The sequence below is a fragment of the Macaca nemestrina genome, chromosome 2, assembly GCF_043159975.1.
Source record: "Macaca nemestrina isolate mMacNem1 chromosome 2, mMacNem.hap1, whole genome shotgun sequence".
NCBI classification, from domain to species: Eukaryota; Metazoa; Chordata; class Mammalia; order Primates; family Cercopithecidae; genus Macaca; species Macaca nemestrina.
This window is the reverse complement of record NC_092126.1, coordinates 157,466,681-157,479,049: the sequence shown is the minus strand read 5'-3', so window position 1 is coordinate 157,479,049 and position 12,369 is coordinate 157,466,681. Positions and strand designations below refer to the sequence as shown.

The 12,369-nt window shown below is 52.0% G+C and overlaps 1 protein-coding gene across 4 annotated transcripts; it reads right to left on the bottom strand.

The window, feature by feature from the left end:
- Positions 1-8,581, bottom strand: C2H3orf22 (chromosome 2 C3orf22 homolog). 4 transcript variants are annotated; one of them, XM_011722010.2, is made up of 4 exons: positions 8,275-8,581; positions 3,629-3,757; positions 2,324-2,449; positions 1-404 (listed from the first exon to the last, which is right to left on the bottom strand). In XM_011722010.2, exons 2-4 carry the CDS (start codon positions 3,715-3,717, stop codon positions 194-196), a joined length of 426 nt encoding a protein of 141 aa, XP_011720312.1. In that variant the 5' UTR covers positions 3,718-3,757; positions 8,275-8,581; the 3' UTR covers positions 1-193. The 4 variants fall into 4 exon arrangements, with proteins under 4 accessions (XP_011720312.1, XP_070948417.1, XP_011720311.1 ...); XM_071092316.1 differs by having other exon boundaries at positions 1-371; XM_011722009.2 differs by having other exon boundaries at positions 1-371; positions 3,584-3,757; positions 8,275-8,578.
- Between the last annotated feature and the right edge of the window lie 3,788 nt (positions 8,582-12,369).

Here is a 12,369-nt window from a genome sequence, read left to right as displayed (position 1 = left end):
TGATCATTCCAACTGGAAGTGGGGTGGGAACCCGAAGTTTATTAGCTTGGCGTAGCTTTTTGGGGGGACCGCAAAGTTTTCCTGGTCTGTGATGGCCATGAAGGCTGATTGCTTCACTAAAGTCTCTGTGGCCATTGCCCAGAGCCTGCCAAGGAGAAGGTGGCCAACAAGGAGGCCACACAGAGCCCAGGCTCTAGGAGCGGCCCCTGGATGGCCCTTTCGCCTCGCTGGTCTGGGGGCCGGTAGCCTTAGTGTGCGGGGCGGACAGCAGGAAGGCGAGTTGTCTGGGGAAGCGGCGACTCAGCAACTTGAGTTCCCAAAGGTTGCACAGTGGAGGTGGCGGTGGTGCTGGTAGTGGTGCCGGGCAGGAGCTGGACGGTGATATAAAATCTGAAGCCCCGAGCCTAGAGAAGCCACACAGAGCCACACCTGGCCTTCAGGATCCCTGCTGGCTGCAGCCATTGCAGCCCAGAGAAGTCAGTCTGGGCCACATCTGGGAGGGCTCCAACCAACATCTGCTCCCAACCAGGCTCGGCCTGGCCCCTCCACACCGAGCGGCTGCCGCCTGGTGTCCCAGGAAGCCATGGGGGCACCGCACACTCACGCACCCACGCAGGATCCTCCAGCCGCCCGACATCCAAGCCAGAATCTAGAAGCCCCCCAGTGCCTCCTGGGCCCCTGGCCCATAAGTGGCTGGGGACATGGTCTCGAGTCCTGCCCATCCACTAAGAGAGCTTTATTTTTAGCACCTGCTGGAGGCATACCTCTCTGCCACGCCAACCTGAGTGTGAGGCCACCCTCTCTCTCCCACTCCTTCCAGCCCATCTCCCAGCAGCTACATGCAGGACCCAGCATGCCACCCGCAGGCTTGACTGTCTCCGCAGCTCCCCCACAGGACGGGTGGGAAAGCTCCCTTCTGCCTGCTCCCCACTGTTTTGCTGCCATTTGACCAAGGCTGACACCCACAGCCCCTTCCCTGGCTCTTGTGCTCATGGGCCTGGCTGTAGAGATGTGGAAACTCACCAATGCGCACTCCTCCAGCCCTGGCATGGGACCGACTCCCCACTGTGACTGGGCCCTGGGAGCCGCTCAGTCCCTGGTCAATTCTCTCTCCCCCGTCTCTGCTCCGCACACTGCCCCCTTCAGCTCCCTGACATGTTCCCAACAGCAGGCGTTCGGCCCCAGGCCTCTGCTCTGACCCCACAGCTGCCCCTGACTCTAAGCCACTCCATTTTGCATGGGTAGAATCTGAGACCAGGAACATCTGAGCTCTCAGAACCCAGCCCTGGCCGCTAAGCCCCATCGCTTCAGCTTGGAGATGTGGGGCAAAAGCCTAGGGATCTGATGCGCCTATAGCCAAACTACGGAGAGTGACTGACACCCGGCAAAGGCCAGGGCCGTTTGCTCTGTTTGTGTGCTAAGTGTGCGTGTGTGTCTGTTCTTCGTGTGTGTGTGTGTGTGTGTGTGTGTGTGTGTGTGGTGCTACTGTCTCTCCAGGTGTCCGTTCAGGGGAGCTCATGTGCGTCCTTATGGCTGGCCAGAGTTGACATGCAGTATAGTAAACAATGGGCACAGAAAAGTCAACACAGACTCCACCTTGCCCCTGACATTAACTGGAGTGGGCTGGGGGCTGGGGCATTCAGGCGGCTAGGGATCCTGCACCGCTAGAGGAGGAAGCCCTTCAGTGCCACACAGCTGTTCCCCGTGCCGTGTATGACTGAGGAGCCACCGGGTCAGAAGCTCTGTTTCTTTCTCCACATCTATTTAGGAGGGAGTAGGTGTGCCTGAGGGTCTGCTTTTCTGTGACTGGATCTTTCCAAAGGTGTCCAGGGTTTCCTTGAGCGCTCCATGCATGGGGTGACGAAGGGGCATGAGAGTTTGTGCTATGGTCAGCTGAGGGCCTCCCAGTGCAGAGGTCCCAGCCAGGGCGTCTACCCTTGCAGTATAGCATTAGCTGGCCGAGTGCAGCTGCACTGAGCGCAGAAGCTCCCAGCTCCTTCCCTTGCTGCTCTCCCACGTGGAGGACTTGGCTAAGCTCCTGCTGCACCGAGGCCAGTTTCTCCACCACTCGTGCAACTAGGCCTGCCCCCGCTGGCCTGGGCCCTGCCCAGGGAAGGTTCTGTGTGCCCTTGTCTGGATGCTGCCTGGTTGTGGGAACAATCACCAGGCTTTAGCGTCCCCCTTCTCTGCCTCAGTTTCCTCAGCTTTAAAGTGGCACATGCTGGGAGGATGACGTGAACTTCTGCATGCAAAACCGGGGGACAGAAGGCCAGGCAGCATGCACACAGCCAGTGGGGACAGTGGCATCAGGGCAGGCACTTACCCTCGGACTGGGATGGACCTCGTTGGCACCAACCTCTTCTGCAGAGGCAGCTCCACTGTGTTCAAGTTGTTTGTGACCTCCCAGGGATGCAGGGGCTCAGGGTCAGGCTCTGTCAGCCCCGAGAACCTGCAACAGCACTTGGAGTGTCAACATGTCCACCAGCTACCAGCCTCCTGAAGTAGCTCTCACTCATCTGGAACTTTCCATCTGCCAGGCACTGTTCTAAGTGCTTCACAAATATTAGCCCATATGTCATCTCATAAGCGTGCTGTGAGGCAGTTGTTACTCACACTTTACAGACAAGGAAACTGAGGCACAGAGGTTCCACAGCCAGGAGGTGGGAGCTAAGCTGCAGCCACCTCCAGAGCCTTGTCATGGCCACAGCAGCCAAATGGTCCAGGGCACCTGAGCCCCCGGGTGCTGGCCTCCCCTGTTTTCAACCTGAGGCCACCCTGTGTGGTGTGTACTTGCCACCTGGGCCTCATGTGAAAGTGTCTGCGGTAGGGGACATAATGGGGTGCAAGGCTATGGCTAGAGTGTCCTGGGGCAAGGACAAGGACAGGTGCTCAGCTGGCCTGGCACAGGGGCACAGCATGGAGCTTATCATCCCCACCTCCCTCCAGCGTTGCTGCCCAGGTGGTATCCAGTGGTCCCTGTGGGCAGCCCTGCCAAGCATCCAGGGCCACCGCTGGGTGCACAACACCTGTTTCTGGGCTGGGGGGTGAGCATGGAGTGGGAAGCTTGAGGTTGCAGGGTGCCAAGCTGAGCCCCAGTGCCAGGTGCTGCCTGCTGTCCTGCAGGTGGGAGGCCAGCTGCCCTGCGCCCTGGGCATTGCTGACGAGGTTTCCCTTGTGTTTGTTTTGCCTGTTGGGCCTGTGGCTCTGTCCTTATGTGGAGTGCCCCATGGAGACTTGGTCCAGGCCCCCCTCGGGCAACCTGTTATCCTGGCTAGTTGCGAGTCCCAGGAGCTCACAAACAATGGGTGCCCAGCACACCAATTCCAACACAGCTCAGGAGGGGCAGTCGTCTGTGGCCATGCTCCTAGGGTGACTTGGGGAAGTAGCTGGCCTGGGCTCTGGGATGACCCAAGGAGACCTGAGCCCACCCAGAGACCCCTCAGCTTAGGCTGTGATGGGGGTAATGAAGGCAGACCCCAGACTGTCAGCTGGGCAAGGGCTGCTGAGGGGCTCCCTGTGGATAAACCCCCTCCCAGCTGCAGCCCTACAGAATGCATTTGGGTTCCCAGGATGCTGGGGTGACCTGGGGGAGGAAAGGCTTGGCTCCAGAGGTGTGAGCATCCTGCACCTGTACGGAAACTTCTTGGCAAAATTCTCCTGGGCCTGGATCCTCCACTTCTTACCCAGGTGAGACTTCTTGCGGGCATTGGAGTCCATCACTGAGCAGGTTAAGCTGTGGCACACCTCTCGTCCATGGCTGGAAGACAGGAGGAGACGTCAGAGGGGGCAGGAGTGGTGGGGGGCAGAAGGCAGAGGGACAGAGCAGCCCAGCGGGGCTGGGGATGCCTGCGGACCGCCAAATGACCTGCATCACTGCCCTGTGCATGCACTGCTCTGTGCAATTTTCTCCTGTATGTAGCTGATGATGGTGGTGTAGTGACCACCATAGTCAAGGTCCTCACCAGATGCTCTCCCCAAGGCTCTCTCACGCTTACCCCTCCACAGCCACACCTGTCCACAGCCCGGTTCCCCAACCCTGGCAGCCACTCATCTGTCCTCATCATGGGTCAGCCATGTGATTTCAGGAGCGCTATGCAGAGGAACTGCACACGAGGTGTCTTTCTGAGACTGGCTCCTTCTCATCCTGCTTTCCTCCAGATCTGCCCAAACTCCACCCACAGTCTGTCCCTCCTGCTGCTGAGCACTGTTCCAGGGCGCAGTTGTGCAGCTCCTCAGGCCTCCAGCTTGGGGCACTTACAAAGCCACTATTAATATTCAGATGCAAGTTTCTGCATGAAAATAAGTCTTCATTTCTCTGAGATGCATTGCTGGGTCATATGGTAAGTCCATGTCTAGTTTTTTGTTTGTTTTGAGACAAGGTCTTGATCTGCTGCCCAGGCTGGAGTGCAGTGGTGTGATCATGGCTCACTGCTGCCTCAACCTCCTGGGCTCAAGTGATCCTCCCACCTCAGCCTCCCGAGTAGCTGGGCACACAGGCATGTGCTACTATGCCCCACTAATTATTTTTGTAGAAATGGGGTCTCACTATATTTCCCAGCCTGTACATATATTTTGTTTGTTTGTTTTTGTTTGTTTTTTGAGACGAAGTCTCACTCTTGTCCCCAGGCTGGAGTACAATGGTGCGATCTTGGCTTACCGCAACCTCCGCCTCCCAGGTTCAAACGATTCTCCTGCCTCAGCCTCTTGAGTAGCTGGGATTACAGGCGCCTGCCACCATGCCTGGCTAATTTTTGTATTTTTAGTAGAGACGGGGTTTCACCACGTTGGGCAGGCTGGTCTCGAACTCCTGACCTCAGGTCATCTACCCGCCTCGGCCTCCCAAAGTGTTGGGATTATAGGCGTGAGCTACCGTGCCCGGCCTTGCTGTACATACATTTTAAAGCACCCTAGGTGAGCAGAGTTAGGTGAGCATTGAGACTAGTGGAGGGTAAGGTCTGACCCCTGGTGTCCTTTGTGGCAGCATGTCACCTGCTCCTTCTCACTGGTGTGTCGTCATGGTAGCTACCTCAGCCAGCATGCCACCACACGGACCCTGAAGCATGCTATGACAATGCCGACTGCCTGCCAGTTTCCCCAGGCGCCACATTTGGTCCCCTGAGCGGGCGAGTAAAGCCCTGATCGGGGAGGGGGGCTGATACCTGGTCTGGGGGGCTGGGTCCTTGTGGCCCAGCCAGGTAGTGGCCTTTCTCTGGGACCAGCACTGTCCAGTAGAACTTTCTGAGATGATGGAAATGCCCTAGGTCCATGCTGTCTGAGATGGCCGCTGCTGGCTACATGAGGCCATTGGCTGAGCATGACTGAGGGACTGAAGAGTTTTCGGTTGTATTTAATTCTAATAACTGTGAACAGCTAGCTGCACGTGGCTAGTGCCTGCTGCATTGGACAGCACAGCTCTGGCCACTCGGAGGAAGTCTGCTGCTTCCCCAGGTGTGGTTCTAGTGACAAGCTTGTGCTTCACCAGAACCCTAGGCCTGAGTGTTTGGCTCCTGTCCTCTCTCAGGAGGGCCAGCCCTTTGGTCAAGGTGACCCCTGATGCGTGGTTCCCTGGCTGCTGGGGGTTCTCAGTCGGCCTTGCTGTGCTGAAGCCCCATGTGTATGACACTGAGGAGGCTTCACCCCTACCAGAGCAGCCTGCCCATGAAGAGGAGAGATGGGCAGCCTTTGGGGGCCATCGCTGTGTGGGGGCCATCGCTGTGCCAGGACGGTGCAGTTGCAGGAGACCTGACACGGTGCAGGCTACACCCTGCTCCAGCATGGTGGGTGCTCTACAGCCGGGGTCTCCAACCCCTGGGCCACGGACCAGTACCAGCAGCCTGTTCGGAACTGGGTCACACAGCAGGAGGTGGGTGGCAGGTGAGTGAGCATTGTCACCTGAGCTCCACCTCCTGTCAGATCAGCGGCAGCATTAGATTCTCATAGGAGTGCAGACCCCATTGTGAACTGAGCATGTGGGGGACGTAGGCTGCACACTCCTTATGAGAATCCAGCTCCTCCCTGATGATCTGAGGTGGAACACTTTCATCCTAAACCAGCCACCACCACTCACCACGGTGTCCATGGAAATATTATCTTCCATGAAACCGTGGTGCCAAAAAGGTTAGGGACCACTGCTCTAGAGCCACCCCTGGCCTCAAAGACCCTCTAACACCCTTGCCAGCCACCCCCTGCCTCCCTGCTCCACAACCCTGCCCCTCCAGGGCTGAGCCGGCTTTGTCTCCGCAGGCTCCCCCAGCCCCACTGCCCTCTGGGAGGTTCCTTGATGGATAGGGCCATTCAGTGTGCCTTACAGGGGCAGGGGTGTGGCCCTGAGGAATGTCTGCCTCCTCCCACATCCCGTGGACAGCACTGGGACAGCCCAGCTCACAGGCCTGCCGGTCCCTCCACACCACACCCTGTCCCATCCTACCTGGTGCTCCACCGAAGGCCCTCAGCCCAGAGGACCATGTACTATTTTGGTGGGGATGCCTCAGGAGCAGGGAGCCTGCGTGCCAGTGAGGACCTGGCTTCAGCCAGAGATTTGCAGCAGATGTTGTCAGGGACCCATGCACAGCCCCTCCGCCCTCACCTGCATACCTGGAGGCCAGGCCTTTGACTCCCTCTGGCTGTAGAGACACACTAGGCCATGCACAGAGAGTGAGAGCCGCCCCTCACCAATGAGGGCAGGGAATTGGATAAATACCCTAGCTCCCTTGCCCCTCTGTGGGGGCAGCTCGGAGTTATGCTCTGCACAGTCACTCACAGCAGCCTGTGGGGGTTGGCTGAGCTGCAGCCGTGGAGAGGACACACCCCAGAGTGCATCCTCTCCTCCCCTTCCCTCCCCACATCCCACTTTCCTCTCAGCGCCTCCTGGTTGCAGCTCCCAAGTGCAGCTCTGCACTCGCACCTGTCCAGGGCCTGCTTGGGGACTGCACATCTACACACCCATGCCCAGCAACTGCTGCAAACGCCCCAGCCTCAGAGGACCCAGGCTGGGTCCCCCCTGAGAAGGAGGTCGCTAAGCAGGTCTCCCACCTCGCCTCACTGACTGCCGTTCCCAAATCTGGGATTCTGGGGCCCCCCAAAAGCCGGTGGGCTTGGGCAAGCCTGCTTGGCAGTGATTCCATAATGTGCCATGCTGCTCATCCATCCCTCTGAGGGTGGGGTACGGGGCCAGCTAGAAGGCTGCCTGCTGCCAAGTGTGGAATGGCTCAAGGTCCTAGACAGGAGGCTACACACTGGACACTGAACACAGGCCACCAGGACCATGGCCATGGCATGGGAGACCAGCCTGTCTGTGAGCCAGAACACACCCATCCACCTACCGCCTCCGCACCCCGTCTCTGACTCTGGAAGATCAGCCATCCAGAGGGCCTTTGCCCTGGCCCAGAAATACTGCCAGCCCTGCTCATGACCTGTCCCCTGCCTGCACCAAGAAGTCCCTGGGCCCTGAAGGGTGGGCTTCCCCACTGACTTGTCCACTAGCCTAGTACAGGGTGCAGCTTTCTACCCCAGTGCTGGCTAAAGGGGGTCTTGGTGGCCCCGGCCCCGCAGCCCTGGCTGTCCTGAGGACTCTGGGATGCCTTCGCTGGGCCTAAGCCCACAGTCCTGCAGCCACAGCCTGGGCCAGGCCCCAGCTCAGCCCCTTCCTTTTAGGTGCACTTGGGCGAGTCACCTCCAGCCTAGGCTCAACCCTGAGGAGTGCGCGGCACGGGGAAGCCCGGGCCAGGACAGGCAGCAGGGCCACAGTGGGAGGCTGCAGAATGGTACCTGTGGCCTCTGCTAAGTGTCTGCTACATTCTATGCATAACCTCACTTCATTTATTTTTCTACCTGATGGAGAACATATTATGCTAACCTCCATAATTCAGGTGAGGAAACTGAGGCTCTGGGAAGTTAACTGATTTGCCTGCATTCACACAGTGAGTAGGGGAAGAGGTTCAGGATGGGTGGCCTGTGCTCCTCCTGCTGGGCCACGCAGCCTTAGACAGTCCTGGACCAGGGAAGCAGCATTACCACAGGAATTGAGGGATCAAGGGAGGCAGGAGCGCTCCTCAGGCCCATCCCATACCCTCCCACCTGACCCCTAGATCATGGGGATGACCCTGTAAGCTGACTGCTGAATCTGCCCCCCAGGGGCAGGGCTGCTGCAGAGTCCAGGGCTGCCTTCTGCCATCATGACCCCGTCCCAGGCTCTTCACCACCCTGTTGTTGCTTCCCAAGTCCCTAACCGACTTGGGACTGTCCTTTCCAGCCACGCAGGCTGCCAGCGCTCACCAGGCAACTGCCTTGAATCCTGGCAGTGATGATGATGAGGTGTGATCAGAGCGTCCTGGAACTGCTTCTGCCCAGCAAGATGCTGGTGTGAGAGCCGCTGTGGCCCCCGAGGCTGGCAGGGCCCTGGCTAGAGCCCTCTCTGGGGAGACCCAGTCCCAGGTTATGCCCGGAGCTTCCAGCCAGAAAGGACAAGCTGCAGGACCCCGTGGGCTGGCTTATGTGACGCCAGGTGGACTGAAGCTGGCCATGGTCCCAGCTGCCACCCTACCACAGGAACAGCAGCCCCAGGGCCCCTGGACAGGCAGTGCCTATAAGCCCATTGCGAGGTCATTAAGTCCTTGAGGTCACAATTGGTGACATCACAGCTGCTGACCCATGAGGCTCAGACTCTAGCCTGAAGCCCCTCTGGCCCAGGGAGTGGCTGCAAAGTCAGCAGCACATGGGCCAGGCCTGGCCAGCCTCGCAGCTCCAAGCACCCAGACAGAAGCATCCACATCTGCACTCTTCATAGCAGAGACCTCTCCCCGTTCAGGTTCTGCGAACAGAAGAGATGCCCAGAATTAGGTAAAGACTCACTGAGGCTGAAGAAAAGCTGTTTCTGTGGAGAAGTGGACACCAGCTTGCAGGGGGTTGAGGAAGGAGAAGGCAGTGAAGGAGCTGAACTGGAAGTGGCTCGGCTGTTCACCTGTGCCACTGTCCACTGTACCCTATGACTTTTCACTTATGAGTGCTGTTCACCTGTGCCACTGTCTGCTATACCCTACGGCTTTTTACTTATTAGTGATAACAGGGTTTTTATGGATTATTTAGGGTTTTCTATATGCTATCTGTGAGCAGAGGCAATTTCACTTCTTCCTTTCCAATTCAAGTGCTTTATATTTCCTTTTCTTGCTTAATGGCTCTGGCCTGAACTTTCAGTACTGTGTTAAATAGAACTGGGGAAGGTGGGCATCCTTGTCTCCTTCTTGATCTTAGAGAAAAGGTTTCCAGTTTTTCACTATACAGTACGGTGTTGGCTGTGGGATTTTTGTATATATTGCCTTTATCATGTTAAGGAGTTGAGTGTTTTTATCATGAAAGAGTGTTCGATTTTGTCAAGCATGTTTTCCACATCAATTGAAATGATCATGTCTTTTCCTCCTTATTCTAAAAACGTAGTGTAGTACATTGATATTTTCATTATGTAACAATAATCCTTACATTCTAGGGATAAATCTTACTTGGTAATAGTGTGTAACACTTCTAATACACTGATGAATTTCATTTACTAATATTTCATTGAGGATTTTTGCATGTCTATTCACAAGGGATATTGGCCCCTAGTTTTCTTTTCTGGTAGTGTCTTCGTCTGGCTTTGGTATTAGGGCAATGCTGGCCTCACAGAATGAGTTAGGAAATGGTCCCACCTCTTTAACTTTTAGAAAAACTTTAAAAAACATTTATATATGTTTTTTAGTAAGTGTTTGTTAGAATTCATGAGTGATATCATGTGGCACAGGGCTTTTCTTCATTACTGATTCAATCTCTTTACTAGTTACGAGTCTATTCATATTTTCTATTTCTCCATGATTCAGTCTTGTTTTGTTTTTTTTCTAGAAATTTGTCCATTTCATCTAGGTTATCCAATTTGTTGGCATGACATTTTTTGGAGTATTCTCTCATAATCTTTTTAATTTCTGTATGGTCAGTAGTAATATCTCCCACTTTCCTTTCTTATTTTACTAATTTGAGTCTTTTTCTTTCCTTAGTCAGTCTAGCTAAAGTTTTGTTAATTTTGATCACTTCAAAAATCACCTTTCGGTTTTGTTGATTTTCTCCATTGTTTTTCCATTCTCTACTTGATTTATCTTTACTTTAACTTTTATTATTTCCTTACTTCTGCTAACTTTAGATTTAGTCTGCTCTTTGTTTTCTAATTCCTTAAATTGTGTAGTTAGATCATTAATTTGGGATCCTTCTTATTTTTAAGATGTACATTAATAGCTATAAGTTTCCCTTTTAGCACTGCTTTCCCTTCATACCATAACATTTGGTATGTTGAGTTTTTCTTTTAATTCATATCAAAGAATTTTCTTTTTTTCTTTCTCTTTCTTTTCTTTTCTTTTCTTTTTTGTTTTTTTTCTTTGAGACAGTCTCACTCTCTCGCACAGGATGGAGCGCAGTAGCCCAATCTCGGCTCACTGCAACCTCTGTCTCTTGAGTTCAAGTGATTCTCATGCCTCAGCCTCCCGAGTAGCTAGAAATACAGGCAGGTGCCACAACGCCTGGCTAATTTTTGCATTTTTGGTAAAGACTTGGTTTCACCATGCTGGCCAAGCTGGTCTCACACTCCTGGCATCAAGTAATCAACCCATCTCAGACTCCCAAAGTGCTGGGATTACACGAGTGAGCCACCGTGCCTGGCCTAATTCATATCAAGGCATTTTCTAAATTCCCTTGTGGATTTATTCTTTGACCTACTGGTTGCATAAAGTGTGTTATTTAATAGGCAAATACTGTAAATTTTCCAGTTTTCCTTCTGTCATGGATTTCTAGTGATTCCATCGTGATAAAAAATATACTTTGTATGATTTGAATCTTCTTAGGCTTATTAAGATTTATCTTATGGCCTAATATGTCCTGGAGAACATCCCGTGTACATTTAAGAAGAATGTATATTTTGCTATTGTTGGGTTTAGTTTTAATATATATAATATAATCTGTTAGGTCGAATTGGTTTAGAGTGTTGTTCAAGTGCTCTATTTCTTTTTCTTTTCTTTTCTTTCTTTTTTTTTTTTTTTTTTTTTTGAGACAGAGTCTCACTCTGTCACCCAAGCTGGAGTGCAGTGGTGTGATCTCAGCTCACTGCAACCTCCATCTCCCAAGTTCAAGCAATTCTCCTGCCTCAGCTTCCAAGTAGCTGGGACTACAGTCATCCACCACCATGCCCAGCTAATTTTTGTATTTTTAGTAGAGACAGGGTTTCACTATGTTGGCCAAGCTGGTCTCGAACTTCTGACCTCAGGTGATCTGCCCACCTCAGCCTCCCAAAGTGCTGGGATTACAGGCATGAGCCACCGCACCCAGCCTCTATTTCTTTATTGATCTTCTTCTGTCTGGTTCTATTGATTATTGAAATTTGGGTATTAAAATCTCCATCTATTATTGCAGAACTATTTCTTCCTTCAATTTTATCAATTTTTGCTTCATATTTTTGGGGGTTCCATTGTTAGGTGCATATATGTTTATGATAGCTATATATTTTTGATGGATCAACCCTTTTATCAATGTTTAATGTTCTTTGTCTCTTGTAACCTTTTTGGCTTAAAGTCTATTTTGTCCCACAATAACATATCAATCCAAGCTCTCTTTTGATTACTGCTTTAATGGAATATCTTCTTCCACCCTTTTACTTGCAATCTATATGAGTTTTGAATCTAAAGTGATTCTTTATAGACAGCACATACATGGGCCTTTTATACATTCTGCTAATCGTTGCCTACTAATTGGATAATTTAATCCACTTTCACTTAATTACTGAGAAGGAGGAACTTACCTCTGCCATTTAGTATTTCTTTTCTTTATGTCTTATGCGTTTTTTGCTCCTCGATTTCACAATTACTGCCTAATTTTTATAGTTAGTTGATTTTTATAGTGTACTACTTTGAGTCTTGTCTTCAGTCTTTTTCAGTATATTTTTTAGTTACTATCTTAGTGGTTTAGCTTGGAGGTTACAATCAACACTTTACACTTATAACCACCTAGTGTGAATAGCAACTTAGTTAAAATTGTATATAAACACTTTACTCCTATATCCCTTCATTCCTCCACTTTATATTGTGATTGTCATAAATTACATGTTTATACTTTGTGTGCTTATTAACATAGATTTGTGATTATTCCTTCATGCACTTAACTTTTAATTCATATAGGTACAAAAGGAGTTAAATACTAAAATTACAATCATACTGACTTTTATATTTAGCTGTGTAGCTACCATTATCAGTGTTCTTATTTTGTATTATAGTTGCAAGTTTCTGTCTAGCATATTTTCATTTCTGTTAAAACCCTCCCTTTTCCCTTTAGCATTTCTAATAGAGAAAGTCTACTGATAAC

What these genes read in the sequence shown, in the direction of transcription:
- C2H3orf22 (XM_011722008.2), bottom strand. Translation starts at nt 3,717, where the DNA reads ATGGACTCCAATGCCCGCAAGAAGTCTCACCTGGGTAAGAAGTGGAGG. An exon ending in CCAAGCCTTTCCTCCCCCAG is followed by an intron (nt 2,450 to 3,583) that starts GTCACCCCAGCA and finishes GTGCTGTTGCAG; the next exon opens with GTTCTCGGGGCTGACAGAGC. An exon ending in AGGTCCATCCCAGTCCGAGG is followed by an intron (nt 405 to 2,323) that starts GTAAGTGCCTGC and finishes TGGCTTCTCTAG; the next exon opens with GCTCGGGGCTTCAGATTTTA.